We start from the raw sequence: 19085 nt of genomic DNA on the forward strand, positions 1-19085 counted from the left end.
ATTGCTTCTGAAATGATTTTGCAGTTTTGTAGTGGACGTCTGCACTCCTTTAACTCTTCACAAAGCCATTAAGCTGTCAAACAACCACAACAGGGTGTTTATGTGCGGATGAAAATAAAGCCTGAAGCACTCTGGGTCGTCTGGGGACCGTCTGCTATCTGACATCCACACTTTCCGTGTGTGTGTGTGTGTGTGTGTGTGTGTGTGTGTGTGTTTAAAAAGCAAACTTTTTGAAGAACTCAGAGTTTGAAGAAGTCCTCGTACTGTTAAGGTTTGCTGTTACAGCAGTTTTGAAAGATGTTAAAGCTTAAGTTTACACCTGGCAGGCTCTTCTGAAGGTGCGAGAACCAGCTCTGCAAACTAGGCTTGTCTAAAGCAGCCAGTGGAGAAAGTCATATGGCTTTGGAACAACATGAAGGTGCATTGGGGAAAAAAATGGTGTAGAAACATTATTCACAGATAACTTGCTAAATTTCACAATTAAAGGGATAGTTCCCTCACACCCCTCCCCAGTGTTCGAATAATTCATGAGCTTCTGGGGTACAGCTATTTCGACTGGTGACGTCACTCTCCATTTTATATACACTGCAAAAACTTATATGATCGATAAGTTATGACAACATGTGTTTTTACATTGCTTTAACTCTTTAAAATAAGTTAAGCAATTTCAACTTATTTTACAAGTTATACAAGATTTAACTTTTTTTTTTCAAAGTCAGTTTAATGTAATTTAAGTTGAAATGACTAAAATTCTTACGTACAATAAACTATGAACATCCACTATGAACATTTTACAGCGTAGGCTTACACACATGAGAACCACTAATATAGGCGAAATTCCCACACAAAATGATAAATCGCCTTTAAGTTATGAGTGCTGATATATTTAACAAAATGTTAATTACCTGTCTCTTAATTGTTATATGTCCTACTTACTGTTCTTTTACCACCAAAAAAATGCCTGATGTCTGCCACTATCCCTTGTCTCTTACTCATAGTTGCTCTGTAAATGAAATTAATTTCAAGTTTAAGTAGGTTGTATGTAAGTGACTTCCCTCGCGTCAATGTTTTGAAATGAATCGCGTTGATTCATGTGTTAACGTCAAACATTACATAACGATCTTTTAATAAGTGTTTCACTTGCTATAGTGGAGTGAAGAAATCGCGCGCCACTGTATCAGACCTTAGTTTCAGTAGTCATGTCAAAGCAATAACTAAATCAGCATACTATCATCTAAAAAATATTGCAAGAATTAGATGGGTTGTTTCCAGACAAGACTTAGAGAAACTTGTGCATGCTTTCATCACCAGCAGGGTGGATTATTGTAATGGACTCCTCACTGGCCTTCCCAAAAGACCATAAGACAGTTGCAGCTCATACAGAACGCTGCCGCCAGGATTCTGAGCAGAACCAGAAAATATGAACATATCACACCAGTCCTCAGGTCTTTACACTGGCTCCCAGTTAGATTTAGGATTGATTTCAAAGTATTATTACTGGTATATAAGTCATTCAATGGCCTAGGACCTCAATACATTGCAGATATGCTCACTGAATATAAACCCAACAGATCACTCAGATCATTAGGATCATATCAGCTAGAAATCCCAAGGGTTCACTCTAAACATGGCGAGTCTGCTTTTAGCTATTATGCCAGCCACAGCTGGAACCAGCTTCCAGAAGAGATCAGATGTGCTCCTACAGTGGTCACATTCAAATCCAGACTCAAAACACTTCTGTTTAGCTGTGCATTTACTGAATGAGCACTGTGCCGCTGTTCGTCCGACTGTTTGTACTGTACTGTATTTCATTTTATTTTTCTAAACTGTTTTAATTATTCTTATTTCTTTTTATTATTTTAATTTCTTCTATGTAAAGCACTTTGAATTGCCATTGTGTATGAAATGTGCTATATAAATAAACTTGCCTTGCCTTGCCTTGCCTTGTATGTTGTTCGGGACGGGAGGGAAGACCTATCTCGCCCCTAAATACAGACAGACACACATTTGAGCACGTTTCCATCCGACAACCTTTTCCATGAGATAATAACAACTGCTTGCATTAATGCAACCATTCTTGGCTTAGTTTCACCCATACGGACAATATTTGCTTGGTACAGAGAGCTTCAGGAGCTGCGTGAACTTAGCTAGCTAGCTAGACTATGACTTCATTATAGATGAGAGAAACACTATGAACAACCAAATTAAGACAGGTCTGAAAACCTGTTTAGTTGAAGAGCTGCTCATAACATTTACCACAAAGCACAATGCATGATGATATACATGGCAGTCAAAACCATAGGCAGAGATAAAGTTGATTCAGACACTTACTCTTAATTCTTCGCTGACACACCAGCGCCTGTGCCCGTACCCGGTACGTACGTTTTGACAGCTAGTGATATCAAAGAACCATAGCAAAGAACACAGTCTGAACGTACCAGAGAAATGGTGTAGCCCAATGGGGAGTGAGGGTTTGAAAATCGTTTTTCATTAGATTATTTCCTCAATTGTTGGTATGTGATGGTAATACTGCATTTAAATACATAAAATTTTGGATAGGCTAACATTATATTTTATTTTAAAAAAAATTAAGTACCCCCCAAACTATTATTTTCATCCCTTTTGGGAGGGTCCAAGTCTCATCTAGGGGGGTCGGACCCCCAAATACCCCCGTAATGCGAACCCTGCCCCTCCCCCTTAAATGAAAATTAAGTAATTTACTCACCCTGGTGTTGTTCTAATGCCGTATCCTTCTTTCTTTTATGGACCACAAAGGGAGAATATTTAAAATATGGCCATATAATGGCAGTGAATAATGACCGGCATCAAGCTTTTAAAAAAGATGCAAAAGTATCACAGAATAATCCTATGTGACACGTGCCGTTCTGGGCGTGTATGATAGCTATGATAGTGTTTGGTGAAACACAAACCGAAATTTGATGTATTATTTAACTAAAGTTCATGAGACTCTGATAACGCAGTTCACTCAAAATCACACAGAAAGATCAAGATGAACAGAAATACGACGCCTAGAAATCCCAAAATAGTATCCGTGTATGTTCTTCACTGAATGATATCTCCGGACATGAACACCGTTTGTCTGATGACAGTCAAAATTACATTTGACAGATATGAACGCGATAACTTCTTGTCACGACGAACACAATGGATACATGAGGTTAAATTTTGGTTTTCTAAAAAACGTCCTTTTTTTGAATGCAGATAAAACAGAGATTATTGTTTTTGGCCCCTCTGTTTCTCCGGGAAGTAACAAGATCGATCTTGGATATCTACAACCTTTTGTTTCTTCTTTTGTGAGGAATTTGGATGTGGACAATTCCCTCAAGTCTGTGATTGGTTCTAGTTTCTTTCATCTCCGCTTGCTTGCTAAAATTAAGCCGTTTCTATCAGAGAAGTCTCTGGAAGTTGCAATCCATGCTTTTATTACGACTAGGCTTGATTTTTTGCAGCTCCGTCTATATGGTATATCTAAGTCTCAAATTTATAATTTACAAGTGATTCAAAATGCAGCTGCACGATTTCTGAAAGTATGTAATAAATGTACGCTTGTCACTCCCCTTCTGAAAGATTTACATCCGTTGCCAGTTAATTATAGAACTGAGTTTAAAATCCTATTACTTGTCTATAAATCTTTCCATAAACGCAGAGCTATCTGTCTAATTTACTTCACCCCTATAATCCCTCACGAAGCCTAAGGTCTGAAGAGCAAAACTTTCTACAACTTCCAAGAACTCGCTTAAAGTGTGATAGAGCTTCTCTCCACTGCTGCCTCAATGTAGATCTGAGTGATTATAATCATGCTATTAATCAATATTTTTCCTTCTAAATATCAAATGAGTTGAATGACTTCTCAAAGCTTATGAGATTTTACTTTGTTATAGAAGTTACCAGTGTGATTACTGAAATGTTCATTCTTTAATGTCTGTATTAAATATCTGAGAGGTGACTGAGGGTCTGGACCATGCCAGTAATGCAGTAACAGTGCTTGCTCAATTAGCCTGGTTAAATTAAATATGAGAGATGTAATATGGACTCGTTTTGTTTGAGAAAGGTCTTCAACAAGAGTTAAAACATATATCTGTTCTTCTAGCTCACAATGACAGCTGTAGTTTAAGAGACCATTTCTTGGTTAAAGCATTACTTTACTGTTATATTAAAGTGTCCTCTCATTGAGAGAAAGAACATGTTATCTGAACATGTGTGTGTGTGTGTGTGTGTGTGTGTGTGTGTGTGTGTGTTAGTATTCTTGGTACAAGTGGTACAGGGAACAAGTGTCATCTGGAGATTGACTGAATAATTTTTACAGCGTTAGTAACAATTTCTTATCCTTTAATCCTGATCTAGACCATTAAACTCACTTAACACCCGATTTTCATCTGTGAAAAGTGCCACGAAACCTTCAAATGGAATTCCAAACGCTTTTAGTAAACACAGACATCTGGAAAGCGTCCGAACATGCGGCGGGAACATGCACGAGGCTGCGGTTTTATCAGAGGCTGTGGACGTAGACAGATGGCTTTAAGCAAGCGTGTGTGTGTGTGTGTGTGTGCGCGAGATAAGACGAGACTCGAGCTCTAAATCACCGGTTATCTCCCGCGGACCGCAGCTGCGTGCTAATGCTCATCACAGCGAGCTGACAGCTAACGCTAAAACACACTCCAGGGAGAAGAAACGGCCAGAGAAGCGCAAATCGACCAACAGTTAACGCAATTACTGGGAAATCACAGGGTGGTTAACCAGTGTAGTGTTAAACATCTGAATATACCTTAACGGACTGGCCTTCAGACAGCAATATAGCATCATTACACATGTAGAATTTAATTAGCCTAGTCAAAGACGCACACTAGCTGTAGGCTATATTTACAGTTCACAAAATTAAAATCTATTATAACTTTCTCACCATTAGACACAGTGCAGTAGAGTTAGTTTTATATCTGTCAATCAACTCGAACTGAATCAATTCAAACTCCGATTCATCGATTAAGCCGCATCGTCACATTATTTAAGCTATAAGGATGGTTTAGTAAAACATATTTAGGCTACATAAATATTGCTGTTTATTAATATGTAGTGTTATATTGGTGCATATAATTGGAAAAAATCATGAATAAATGTTATATGTTATAAATAAAACCATCTGTATTTAGTGAAAATAGTGCAAAGAAAAAATAATGCTATTTTTATGTATATTTACTGCATGGTTTAAATTATGGTTTCTGACTGAAAAAACAAACATTTAAATCAACATTTTAATATTTAAAAAATGCTTTGAATATAGTCAGATGGTAAACAAAACAATAATAATTGATAAAGCAGCAAATCATCATATTAGAATGATTTCTGAAGGATCGTGTGACACTGAAGACTGGAGTAATGATGCTGAAAATACAGCTTTGATCACAGGAATAAATTATGTTTTAAAACAGATTCAAATAGAAAAAAGTTATTTTAAATCATAAAAAGTTTTCAATATAGTTATCACTTTATTTTTGATCAAATAAACACAACCTGTGAACATGAGAGACTCACTTGAGTACTGGTCAAAATAAAAAATTTCAACAGTAAGAAAGAAAATCATATGGATTTGGAATATGAAAGTTAGTATATTATCACAGAATTACTAAAAACTAAAAGAGCATCTGAACTCTGATCAGCTCTGATTCTCTTGACTGTCTCTTATGTATGAAACGTCTCAGACTGGTAATAAACGAAAGGAGAGACATGCATATAAAAAACTTAACTAGCCACTAAAGACGGATGGCCAGTTAACAGAATAATTAACCAAACTACGGTCTCTTCAGAAACAAGGTCACAGGGCAGCACAAACACATTAAGTGGCTTATAATGGAAGTGTCCTGCAGGTATCAGAGCAAAGCGGGAGGTTTTATCGCTCATCACGTCCCGTCTGTTTTTAATCACTGAATTATTCCAGGTTCAGTAGTTCCAGCTCTGCGGAAAACATCTGTGACGAGTTTATAAAAAGTTAAATACATGCTTGGAAGTCAATGGGATTTGTTGAAAACACCAGGCTGCTGTGCCAGAATAACTTACCAACTGTGTGTGTGTGCAAACTCATAATCCAGTAAACCTACAGGAGGAGTTATGGCCCAGGACAATGGGGTAACCTGACACCAGGAAACAAGCCACTGGAGATGAAGAGTGTATTATTATGGACAAAAATTGATGCATAGAAGTTACACAATTAAATCACACACATACACACACGCGCGCACACACACACACACACACACACACGCGCGCGCGCGCACACACACACACACACACACACACACACACACACACACACACACACACACACACACACACACACACACACACACACACACACACACACAGCACTGATCTGAACAGTGAATGTCATGCGGGCGCATTAAGCCTGAACTTTGATGAAAGAAAGCATTGATCAATGCGGTGTAAAGCCTGCAGACCCACAGCCCTGAAGCAACACAACAGCCAATCAGAGTTCTCCACTTTAATTGATCAGTGGGTTTATATAAGACAAAGCCCTAGAACAAAACATGTGAAAAACATCTCGCAGACAAAGTCTCATAATAATGAACGTTATTTGTCTTCATTACAAAAGAAAGTTAAACTCCCAAGTTCATTTCAGAGTTGAAAGCAGCAAATAAACTGACAAATCATGTCAATACAAATCAAGAAATGAAGAAAGCTGGAAGAATGTCCCGTTGGGTTCGCCTTCAGCTCTGCTCTGACACCATTTATGAAGAACATTTTGGCATTTTAAAATCATCAGTTTGTAATCGCAACAATGGTGGACCATTAAAGTTACTAACACAACAACAAACACCTTAAATCTACAGTGACATTTCCATGAAACCCATTTCTCCATATGACTCAAAAACACCTCATCAGTTCCTGGGGATTAATGTCTCATTATCAAAGAAAAGACGCTCAACCTAATTGAATATTAAACCCAAAATGATTCAGTTCATTTCACACTATAACCATTTAAATCCAGGCTGATCTCATTAGTGTTCATTGGTATTTGTATGTAAAGTACATGTGCATTTATTTATTTTTTTACCTTTGGACTTACATTACATTACGTACATTTATGTTACATTATAGAGTCCATATTATGCTCTTTCACAAAGTCTTGATTTTGTTTTTAGGCTCTACTAGAATAGGTTTACATGCTTGAATGTGCAAACATTTTTTTTTTTTCATTTTCTCCATTGTTGCAGCTCCTCTCTTCCCAGTCTGTCAGTAACGCTCTGTTTAGTTCCTGTTTCTATGAAGCTCCTCCTTCTGAAAAGCACACTGTGCTCTGATTGGTCGGCTGGATCAGCGTGTTGTGATTGGTCGAGCACTGGACATTGTTAAGGAAATGTCATGTCCCTTACCATAACCACCAGTTTAACACACTACTAACTAACTCCACCAGGCCCCGCCCCTTTATCCTGCATATTAATTATTATAATGAGGAATATTGTGACGTGTTTGTTCCCGGAAGAAACTCAAGACTACAATGGAGGCGTTTCAGGAGTTCAGAAACACTGACACTGATATAGAGAAGAACTCCCGCTGGAGGGACTTTGTGCTCGAACTGCAACATTACAAATGAAAAAAAGCATAATATGTCCTCTTTAATGCACTGATTTTTATCCAAAGCATTTAAGCTGCACTTTATATCAGTTCATGCATTCCCTGGGATCCAAACTCTGTCTATGATAGGCTGGTGGAACAACAGGAACCTTTGAATTCAATATTCTGTGAACCAAAACATATTAATGCTAAACGTACTTTTCTGAAGCTGTTCATGCCAAAATATTAAAGTTGTAATGTATGTATCTGTGCAATTGTCAAATTTTTTTTGCTAGAGTCACACTTTACATAACAATACTTATGAATCTCTAATGAGATCACATTTATCTTATTATATTTGATTACAAAACTAATGCTAACTTTTTTTAAAAACGGTGTTCATTTGTAAAATTGCCAAATGATTCGGGGATCAGTAACAATGAGTCATTTGACAACAATGGATAAATTGTTAAGTTACATTAACAACTATTTAATCATTTCCTTTTTTATATATAAATTAAAGTTCTCCAAAGCCATTTCCTTTCATTTCAGGCACCGCTCTGGATGCACAATAAATAAAGCACAGATAGTTTGTGTGAACACACACATTAATGCACACGTACAGACTTAAGACAGATCGAGAACGTAAGAGCGCAGCGTGACGATGAAAAAATGAGAAACACAAGTTCAAGAAAATGTCCAGATCATATTTCACCACTAAATCAAATGAAAGAAATAAGAAATTACATTTTCTCTGCAATTTGAATTATATACTGTTTGTGACTAAACGTTTAATTATATATATTTTTTTTAAATCAGGATAAATAAAAGGCAAATACTACCATACTGTGAAAATAATTGAAATAACATATTTTCATTATATGCTTATTATACATAAATGTTAACAAATTATAAATAAATAAATACTAAATAAATAAATACATTTAAAATTAATTACAAATACATTTTAACTCCAATTTGCATTGCTTTAATGTCTCAGAAAGTTCATTCTCATTTAATAAATAGCATAACGAATACTAACATAATGTGAAAATAAAAAAATAAACCTATTTTTCATAATGGTAAGTGTGAATAAATTAAACAAATACGTTATAAATAAACATACACATTATAAATGACAAAAAACTAATGTAAATAATATAATTTGAGGTATTCTTTTCATATAGGCTTAATTTTCTTAATGTAAAATATAAATAAATAAATAAGTTCTTACTTTTTCTGTTGATTTTGTGGATGAAATGTGACCTAAACATATTCCTGACATCCTCTGTGAGATTCACTCCAGTTTGAGGACAGAGAAAGTGGCAAAGAAGGCAAGAGAATATAAAAAAAAAAAAAAAAAAAAAATGTTTGAATCGTTTGCTTCTGCTGATCTGAGAGCCGTTTCGAAGGCTCTTGATGTCCACATCAGTCTAGGAGATCCTTATGCAATCTATACAAACCTCAGTCAGGTTGGAATAAAAGTTCCATCCATCCGGCGATCCTCGGCATGGCGAGTTCGTTCCTCCGTCCTCGTGTTGCTGATCATTAATCTGTGTTGGTCTATAAGCTCAGCAGCTTGTCTGCCTCGGGGTAAGTGGGATACTTCACTGTCTCCACCTTCTCCTTCACTTTATAGGACGGGTAGAGGCCGGTGCGTCCCAGTTTGCGGTTGACCCCTTTGGAGAATCCGTCCCAGTGGTTTCCGGCCACTCCGATGACGTCCCCGGGCTCCAGCGGGATGTCCTCCGGCGTGCGGGCCTGGTGTGGGTAGATGGCCATTTGATTGTGTGCGTTCTGTCCACCGAAGTAGTAGATGTCGTCCAAAGAGCGGAAGAAAGCGGAGGCGTCCGGGTGAAGAGTCTGCATGATCTCATAAGCCACACGACACACCTGACACACACACACACACAACAAAGACAGAACAATGTTGTACATGGTCAAATGGTGTTTATTAAGGTTAGTTAAAAAATACGGTTACACTTTGCAATAAGGTTCATTAGTTAACATTAGTTAACATGATCTAAGAATGAACAATACTTCTACAGCATTTATTACTGTTAATATTCATTTCAACATTTACTGAATACATTATTAAAATCAAATGTATTTGTTAACATTAGTTAATGCACTGTGAACTAACATGAACAATTAACAGTTGTATTTTTTATTAACTAACATTAACAAATACAGTAACAAATGTATTGCTCATTGTTAGTTCATGTTAGTTATAATGATAACTAATGAAACTTATCGTAAAGTGTTAACAAAAATACATCTGCTCATGTCAGCTCAGGTCTATTAAATAATATTTACAGATTCAACTGAATGAAATTTACATTCACTAAGATTAATAAAAGCTTTACAAGTATGTTTCATGTTAACTAAAGTCATTAACTAATGCTAACAAATGGAACCTTTTTGTAAAGTTTGACCAATTTTGAAATATTGTTCATTGTTCGGTCAAGTTTATTAGTGTAAGTATTTAAAGGGATGGATAAAAAAAAAAAAAAAAAAAATTTATGTGTTCCTTGAAGTTCACTTATGTCAATATAGTGTTTTTTGTGCAAAAAAATAATAATAATATGATTTTCAACCCTCATTCTGACCCTCTGGTTTGAAATGACTTGTTTATAAGGCGCTGCTCCTTTAAGGCTTGTCAGTAAACGGCCACTGTTATGATTGGCTAACGTTGCTATTGCGCATGATTTAGTGTTTTGAAAACATTCATATAAAACCGTCATTTACAGACAAAATAATCTGTAGTCAAATGCTCTGAACTAACATATAATCCTCCGACGCGATCCATTAAAATAAACCATCCACTTGTTTCCGACGCTGGAATCCTTTGATTTGACGTGACGTTCTCGTCTGGGTCAGGCAAGAGCCAGCCATTCACTGACTGAACGCCTGTGGGCGGGGCCTATGGTGCGATGATGTACAACTATTCGTCAATGATTGGCACTGGAGGCATGCATATGCAAATGTGTTTGCCCATGTGACGTCACAGATCCCGAAATATCAAAACGAGCCATTTTTGGAGCTTGATCATAAATCCTGTTTATAATGAGGATGACGTTAAGCTATGAAACTTACAGGATGTTTTAATGGTATAAAGACCTCTTACATGTCAAAAGATCAAGGCAAAGTCGATTTCCCATGAGCTCTTTAATGTTAACAAATGAAACCTTATTGTAAAGTGTTACCAGTAAAACAAACAACTGGTGGTTTAAGGATAACAAGAGTTTTTGTACGACGTGGTCTATGTACCTGTGAGGAGAAGGTGCAAACCAGGAAGTCAGTCTGGGACAGGAAGTGGATGTCCAGGATGACGCCTCGGAGGGAATTCTCTGTGTAACGGTTGTGTAAACTTGCCGACCAAGAGATGGAGTTGTCACTGATGAACTCATAGTCGGCGTACCTGAAAAACACATTTAAAATATAAAAAAATACATTTCAATATTAGATGAGGCCAATTTAAGACAATGTTAGCATCTGTAGTTTTAAATATAGGAGAACATTTTTAAATTTGGAGCTCTTTTTTTACTTAAAAAAAAGCTTCTTTTTTAAAAACTTTTTTCAGCTTCCAGGTTTAAAATGAATATTTTAAAATTGGAAGATGAAAATAGTGCAAAACACATTTAGAATATTGATGACTCATCAAATATATACGTTTCCATTATATAACTATATGTAAAATGTAACATTGTACTATGTTTTTATTTATATATGGCAAAAAAAAAAAAAAAAAAAACTTAATTCCAAACAAATACATTATGAATAACTAAATTATAAACGTACATTTTCAAACTGGAAGATGAAAATAGCGCAAAGCATATTTAGAATATTGATGACTCATCAAATATATATGTTTTCATTATATAACTATTTAAAATGTAACAATTGTACTACGTTTTTATCTATAAATGGTCAAAAAAACAAAAACAAAAACTTAATTCCAAACAAATACATTATGAATAAATAAATTATAAACTTATTGTACATTTTCAAACTGGAAGATGAAAATAGTGCATAATACATTTAGAATACTGATGACTCAACAAATATGTACATTTTCATTATATAACTATACATAAAATGTAAAAATTGTAATTATAAATTTTCATTTATATATTAAAAATAAAATAAAATAAATTCCAAACCAAATGCATTATAAATAAATTATAACCTATAAATACATTTAAATTTAAAGTAATTTATAAAGTGAAATATAAGCTCTCGCAAGGAAATGTGTGTATTTGTATAATGTAATGTGAGCTTATAAAACCATGTCAAATATATATTTCTTCATTTTTCTGCATGCAATGATGAACTGCAGTGTTTATTTATAGAAACCTTTGATGCTTTTAACTCAGCGAGAGCGAAGTAAAAAGCTGTTTTTTGTGTGTTGTCGTCTGTCTCTCTTTCTCTGCACTTTTGTAGCATTTGTCAAAATCCCTTTCAGGACTCATAACTCACTTGGTTTTTGCTTCCTGTAACAGCGAGGGGTCGTCGGTGGCCAAATACACTCGCTTTTTATCCACGTGTCCCCGTTGAGCCATGTACTGGAACTGTTCCTCCACATGGACCATGTACTCCTCTATGGGGTGAAACGCGGCCTCCGTCCCGACTTTATCTGTCCGTCTGACATGGACACTGGAAGACAGAGACACGTTTGAGTTCATTCAACTGGATTTATCTGCTTCTGTTTAGAAACAATTGGGACTATCCCTTCATTTGTCGTCGGAGAGGTTTGTAGTGGCCATGTCGAGTTTTGAATAACAGTGTGAATGATGTAATCTGCTATGAATATTGTAATTGGAAATCCTATTTTTTCCCTGTAGCTTATATAGTAGAACTGCAGTAGCAAAGCCAAGGTCACTGCTTTGATTCCCAGGGAAAACAAGAACTGATCAAATGCATACCTTGAATGCAATGTAAGACAATTTGGATAAAAGCATCTGCCAAATGCATGAATGTCAAAACTGTTTGAGCTACTTATGTAGTCTTAACCATGCAAACATGTAAATTAATGTCATTTTTAATGATGTATATAACATCATGCAATGCAACCAAAGCAACACGGCAAAAAATTATGATCATCCTCACTATTTTAGTCTTGTTTTCTAGTACATTTAAACATTCTTAAATTAAAATGCATTTACTTGTGAAGCAAAATGACTTTTATCAAATTTTTTTAAATCAAGTGACGGTTTTGCTTAAAACAAGAAAGAACAAAATCTGCCAGTGGGGTAAAAAAAAAATCCCTTAAAATTAAGTTTATTTTTCTGACTATATTTTGCAAAAAATTCTCGTTTCATAATAGTCACATAATTTTAATAATTTTTTTCCCCCAGAAATCAAGACTTATAATCTTTAGTCACTGTGAAACTCAAGTACATGTATCTTGATTTAAGAATGTTTCGATATTTGTACTAGAAAACAAGACAAAAATACTGATGAAGAACATCATTTTTGCAGTGAACCCTTCACCTTTGCATGTTAATTTATTCCTAACATATCCACTTACTTCATATATGCAAATCAATTCACTTCAAGTCAATGGGAATTCATCTTTTATATATATATATATGAAGACTTCAGATGCAAAAGTGCCATCTGAAATTTTCTTCTAGAATGATAATTTTTATCAAGCTTGTATGTTTATGTTCAGTTATTTCACTTTAATGGCAATGAAAATGACCTATTAATTGTAATTAAAGTGAAATTACTGAACCTAAATATATGAGCTTGATAAAAATGCTCATTTTAGAAGAAAATTTCAGATGACACTTTTGCATCTGAAGTCTTCATATATATATATATATATATATATATATATATATATAATTTGCGACGTAAGTCTGAAAGTCTGATCATTTATCAGTGAAAGTAAGTACTAGCACTGCATCAAAAAACACATGATTTGAAGAACAACACACTATGCTTTACATATTTTTAATAAAAAAAACTGCATTAAAATGAAACTGACAGACTGACAGGAACATTTTCCCGAAACAGGAGCAGAAATCAAGTACGTACTGTGTGTACCAAACACATTAGTATTTGTCTATCTCTCTCTTTTCATCTGATCTCTATGCTTCATTGTAGATTTGCTTTATTATATTATTTAGGGTTATTATATTTTCACAGCGCTGTCATGAGAGAATGATGCTTCCTATGGGGCCGCAATCATTCAGTTCTCAGTTATTCTCATTAATTTAATCATGATCGTGAGTCGTGTTCATTGTCATTATCGTGTGTGTCATCTTTATCTCGCAGTGTTTTATCAGCGTAACACCCACCCAGACGCGTCTGCCACGGGCACAGATAAAACACACGCACACACACACACACAGATGGAAAGAAATGTGAGAAGACAAATAAAATGATTATCTGATAGACTGAGAGAAGATGAGAGATATACCGACCCAATAATAGGGTGTTTGAAGCCCAGTTTGACACAGGTTTCTTGGATCTCCTTCTCCAGCCAGGCCTGAGGACGGACCAGGTACTTGACGAACTGAGACACCCACCAGACGGACGGGTCACCATGCAGACGCTGCAGTCGGGGAGCAAGGTCTTCTGGGATAGCGAGCGGGAGGTACGGGGGTCTGGGGTGAAGACTGTCGACAATGGGCAGCTCAACCACCTGGACGTCCTGGTCATGAGCCTCACCTGTGCAGAAACACATCATATCAGCATTTTAAAGTTTGAAGTCGGCATGAAACGGAAGTTGCGATGGTCTTTTCTTCCCTGTTGTGAGTCCATATCCCAAAGACTTTCAATGAATTTAAGCTGTGTTGGAGGAGACTTTACAGAGAGCTGGACTCTTGCATTGACAATACAAGATCTGGACCAAAAATTTATGAACCTCTTGATGGAAATAAATGTTGTGATGTTAAGAGGTGCATCAACTTTTGGTCCAGATCTTGTATTGTCAATGCAAGAGTCCAGCTCTCTGTAAAGTCTCCTCCAGCACATCACAAACACTTTCAGTGAGTTTAAGATCTGGACTCAGAGGAGCCGATTCATGTGTGAAAATGATTCTTCATTCTCTCTCACAACCATTCCTTCACAATCTGAGTCTGATGAATCTTGACATTGTCCTCCTGGAATATGGTCATGATGTGTCTTCATACATGGGTGTTTAAGAAATGAAAAGCTACACACTCCATCAGTTAGGGTTAGAAGAACTGTTGCCAAACATATAATAGAAACATAATAATCACTGCAATCATTGACTCTTAAGTATTTGCCTATTTAAATCAAACAGCCGGGTATATAATATACTATACTGTAATTATTTGTGATTGTCAATTGTTAGAAGTATGGTAGAAAGTGTTTGGTACTACCATAGTTTGCTATGGGATAGTCCTACACTGGAGGATCACACGGCACTGAGATTTTAGAGGAAATTCGTAGGCATTTGGTGAGCATTGAGCCTATTCAATAATGCAACACTTTGGCTTTATTCCAAACCTTTTCTACTGTCAGTGCGCTTCAGGCATCCAAACCCACACATAAATGCAGACGGCGGATTATTTTATCCAAAGTGACTTGCATTGCATTGAAGTTGTGCATTTTCTCAGTTCATGTCTAGGGCCTCTAACTCACACTGGGCCTTTGCATTGAGATGCTTAACTCTTTCCCTGCCAATGACGGACATTTACGGCTTTCCGTGTTTTCACTGTTATACGGTAGGGGGGCGCTATTACACATCTTCTGAAAGAGTACTGAATCTCCTGATCAAAACACAGGCAAAGAAGAAGCAGAAATAAGCATATGTAATCATATGCATAAGTAAAATAATGCGATTGTCAACATTAAACAGCATATAAATCAAAACTGCCTAATGTTACTGACTGAAATGTCGACCCAGGACGAGCTGTGAAGCTTTGCGGGTGTTGACGGACTCAATCTACTCCATCTGTGTTTTGATCATCTCGTAGTCTTTGACAAAAACAGGATTTTCTCAGCTTTTTGCTCAGAATGTTGCTATTTTTAAGAAACTTGCCCACATTCAAGTAAAAAAAAAAAAAAAAAAAAAATGCATTAAGCTAGAATAAAACATTTTTTTGGGGGTTTAAAAGCAGAGGCAGTTCTTTTTTTGATGCATTGCATATTCATATATGCATACAACTAAATATTCTGGGGGCCATGAAACTTTTGTGAAAATGATCACAAATGCTGGCGGTGGCTGGCAACGTTTTTTTGAACTCTTGGAAAACAGCGCACAAATCATATTTTATGCGACCTTTATGGTCATTTTCAGAACTCGACAGAGTCTGTCCGCATCTACTTTCATTTTACAGAAAATAGCAGAAATAAAATACATTTTGAAACGACATGAGCTAGCTGGGTGAAACACAATAGATGCAGGGAGAAACGCTTCATTTTTAATTGGATGGAGCCTTTTTTTTTTTCTATCAAACCTTTGTTGAATAAAATACTGAGCTAATCACAATGCATTCCGGGATTGCAGAAACATGCAACGCTGCCAGAATGGCCAAAACAAAGCTTTTATTTGCCTACTGCATTGCCAATGATGCTTTCAAGGTAGGAAGCTCAATAGAATTTGAAAGAGAGCCGCGGCATTAGCATCAAGTAGCTCAACCTGGCACCGCTCACTCAACCCATCTATCATGATTTCAAGATGCATGCAAATGTTCGATACAAACAACAAACCATGTTTTAAAGCACAACCGATTCACAATGCATCTAGCGGAGGTAAAAACAAAGAAAACAACCAATTTGCATGAGAAATCTCATGTTTTTTTTTTTTAACAAGAGCACAGCAGCCACACCTGAAGACAATCGCTCACTCCTATCAGCATCTGTCTGCATGCACCTGTGCGCTGCTCTAAATGAGGAACAATACAGCCGAAAACATGCTTCTTCTGCCATGTGATACAGTTCATTAGCCAGTAACTGTAGGCTGTTTATGGTAGACAAATGTAGTAACTTGGAGCATTTTGAGCATTGTTTTATACTCTAGCATAACCTACAGTTTACCGCATTTCAGTGCATTTTCATCAGCTAACCGTAAAGAATAAACGCTCGACCTGTCACAGGTTTTCATAAATGTTTGATGCAGATGTCTCCTGGTAGCGTTCAACTGCATTAAAGCGTTGCATGGTTTATGTGGTTGCCGTGCAGATACAAAGTCACCCCTGAGAAATAAAGACTGATTAGATTTAATGGTGCAGTTTGTGTTAGACGGGGCAAAGGAAGGACAAGAGCGCGAGAGGACGGCCGAGGGAGGAAACCAGAGAGACTTTGATCTGAAGAAATATTCCCAAAGTGTTCCAGAGGCAAGTTTCTTCAAAAGTCGCCAAGGTGACCCATTTCAGTGCTCCTGCACACACACACACACACACACACACACTCGTTCTCCCTCGTGCTGGAATGACTGGCGCTGGTCTCGGGGCAGAAGTCTGGACACGTCAGATTAAGCAGGTCACTTACCCGGAGTCCTTTCACAAACACCCTCCAGAGAAACAGAGAGAGACAAAGAGACACAGGCCAGAAGAGCAGGAGCTGTGGATGTTTATTCGGTAGATAATAAATAAATAGTTGTTAAAGGGACAGCTCACAAAATTAAAAATCATTTACTCACCCTAGCCTGGAACATGCTGCTCTTTTCAATTCAATGAAAGTGAAGGGATAGACACTGTCAAGCTCCAAAAATGCATACAAATATTATAAAGAGGACCTATTATGCTCTTTCACAAAGTCTTGATTTTGTTTTTGGGCTCTACTAGAATAGGTTTTCATGCTTAAAACATCATTTTTCCCACATTCTCCATTTTTTTTGCAGCTCCTCTCTTCCCAGTCTGTCAGTAACGCTCTGTTCAGTCCTGTCTCTATGAAGCCCCTCCTTCTGAAAAGCACACTGTGCTCTGATTGGTCGGCTGGAGCAATGTGTTGTGATTGGTCAAGCGCTTCGAGTGTGTTTGGGAAATGTCCCGCTCCTTATCATAACCACCAGTTTAACACACTACTAACTAACTCAACCAGGCCCCGCCCCTTTATTCTGCGTATTAATTATTTAAATGAGGAATATTGTGACGTGTTTGTTCCCGGAAGAAACTCAAGACTACAATGGAGGCGTTTCAGGAGTTCAGAAACACTGATATAGAGAAGAACTCCCGCTGGAGGGACTTTGAGCTCGAACTGCAACATTACACACTAAAGAAAGATGAACATGTGGAAAAAAAACATAACAGATCCCCTTTAATAGTAGTCAATATGCTTCAGAGTCAGAATATTTGTTTTCTATAGTCTTCTCAAGCCACAAGATAGCTTTGTGTGCCAAACAGACCCAAAACTCATTATTCCCAGCACAAATTTTATTTGCGGTTGGACACAAATGAACCCTATAAAGCCTACAGTTATCATATTTGATATGCACATTTCTAAGGCCTCAAAATGATCAAAACTTTGATGAAAAACCAATGGCACACAATCTACTACATGCCTTCTGTCGTCTGATATATTAATCTAGAATAATTGCACAAACGTACATCTTCAGCTTGTGCTTGACGCTGTGTAAAACCTCAAATTTTTATAAAGTAAACTTTAGAATAATTATATTGTTAGTAATACTTCAAAACGCACATTTACTGGACTGAAGCAACTTTGATTTATAAAAATCATGTTAAAATATGATCAAATATCATCCATCTCTCAATGATAATTCTATTGCATTTCATAAAATGCATTTTATGCATTGCATAAAAACACAACACAATAAACTACAGAGCAACTAAGCATTTAAATATCTCTAAATATATCAGATATAGAGTGATAACTGATATGTACATGCATTTTATGTAAGTAGTCTGCTAAACCGTTGTCAGCATCTGCACACTTAAAGTCTACAAATGTAATATTGAAGTAAATGTTTTTGACTATGTTGTATATATTTTAGGCTGAGATGGTTTTTTGATTAGTTTTTTCATTTAAACATCTGATTAGTTTTAAATGATCATTGTTTAACTAATATTGCATGTATTTGTTAGTGCTACTGATAGTTATTTGTAATGTAATGTTTTAATATTGTGTGCACCTGCCCGGGGACTGCAGATGGAAATTAGCATTTGCTAACTCTGGTACAAAACATCTTTTCGTAAGATTAATGTATTTTGTACATTGTCCCTGACAAATAAACTAATTAAATAAATAAACAAAGATCTCATTGATTTACATTATAAGCATAAGAAGTATCTCACTTTTTGGACCTATAAATAACATCTAAATTGCATATTTTTGCATTTAAATTTTTTTAAATATTATTTCATATGTTTGGCTTTACAGGGTTAGAAATATGGTATGTTCCTCACATAAGTTTAACAAATGGCCTAATGTGGACAGCGTTTATGTGCCTCATTTTTGGGACTCGGCAGATTCTGTCTGTATTCACTTTGAAATGACAGAAATTCTGTTTTACTGAACATTCTGTTAAATATTTAAAGGAACACTCCGACTTTTTGGGA

General features: G+C 36.3%; 1 protein-coding gene across 1 annotated transcript in view; it reads right to left on the reverse strand.

Annotated features, from left to right (window-relative positions):
* Positions 1-8597: 8597 nt before the first annotated feature.
* The window catches only part of fut8b (fucosyltransferase 8b (alpha (1,6) fucosyltransferase)), a 104805-nt gene continuing 94317 nt past the window's right edge, over positions 8598-19085 (reverse strand). Inside the window, exons 8-11 of the mRNA XM_082147220.1 lie at positions 14019-14265; positions 12067-12243; positions 10858-11008; positions 8598-9480 (exon numbers count right to left, since the gene is read on the reverse strand). Of these exons, the coding sequence (XP_082003346.1) occupies positions 9151-9480; positions 10858-11008; positions 12067-12243; positions 14019-14265 (905 nt within the window). The 3' untranslated portion in view covers positions 8598-9150. The remainder of the gene's footprint in view (positions 9481-10857; positions 11009-12066; positions 12244-14018; positions 14266-19085) is intronic.

This window comes from Leuciscus leuciscus, assembly GCF_965113295.1.
Source record: "Leuciscus leuciscus genome assembly, chromosome: 19".
Lineage (NCBI taxonomy): Eukaryota > Metazoa > Chordata > Actinopteri > Cypriniformes > Leuciscidae > Leuciscus > Leuciscus leuciscus.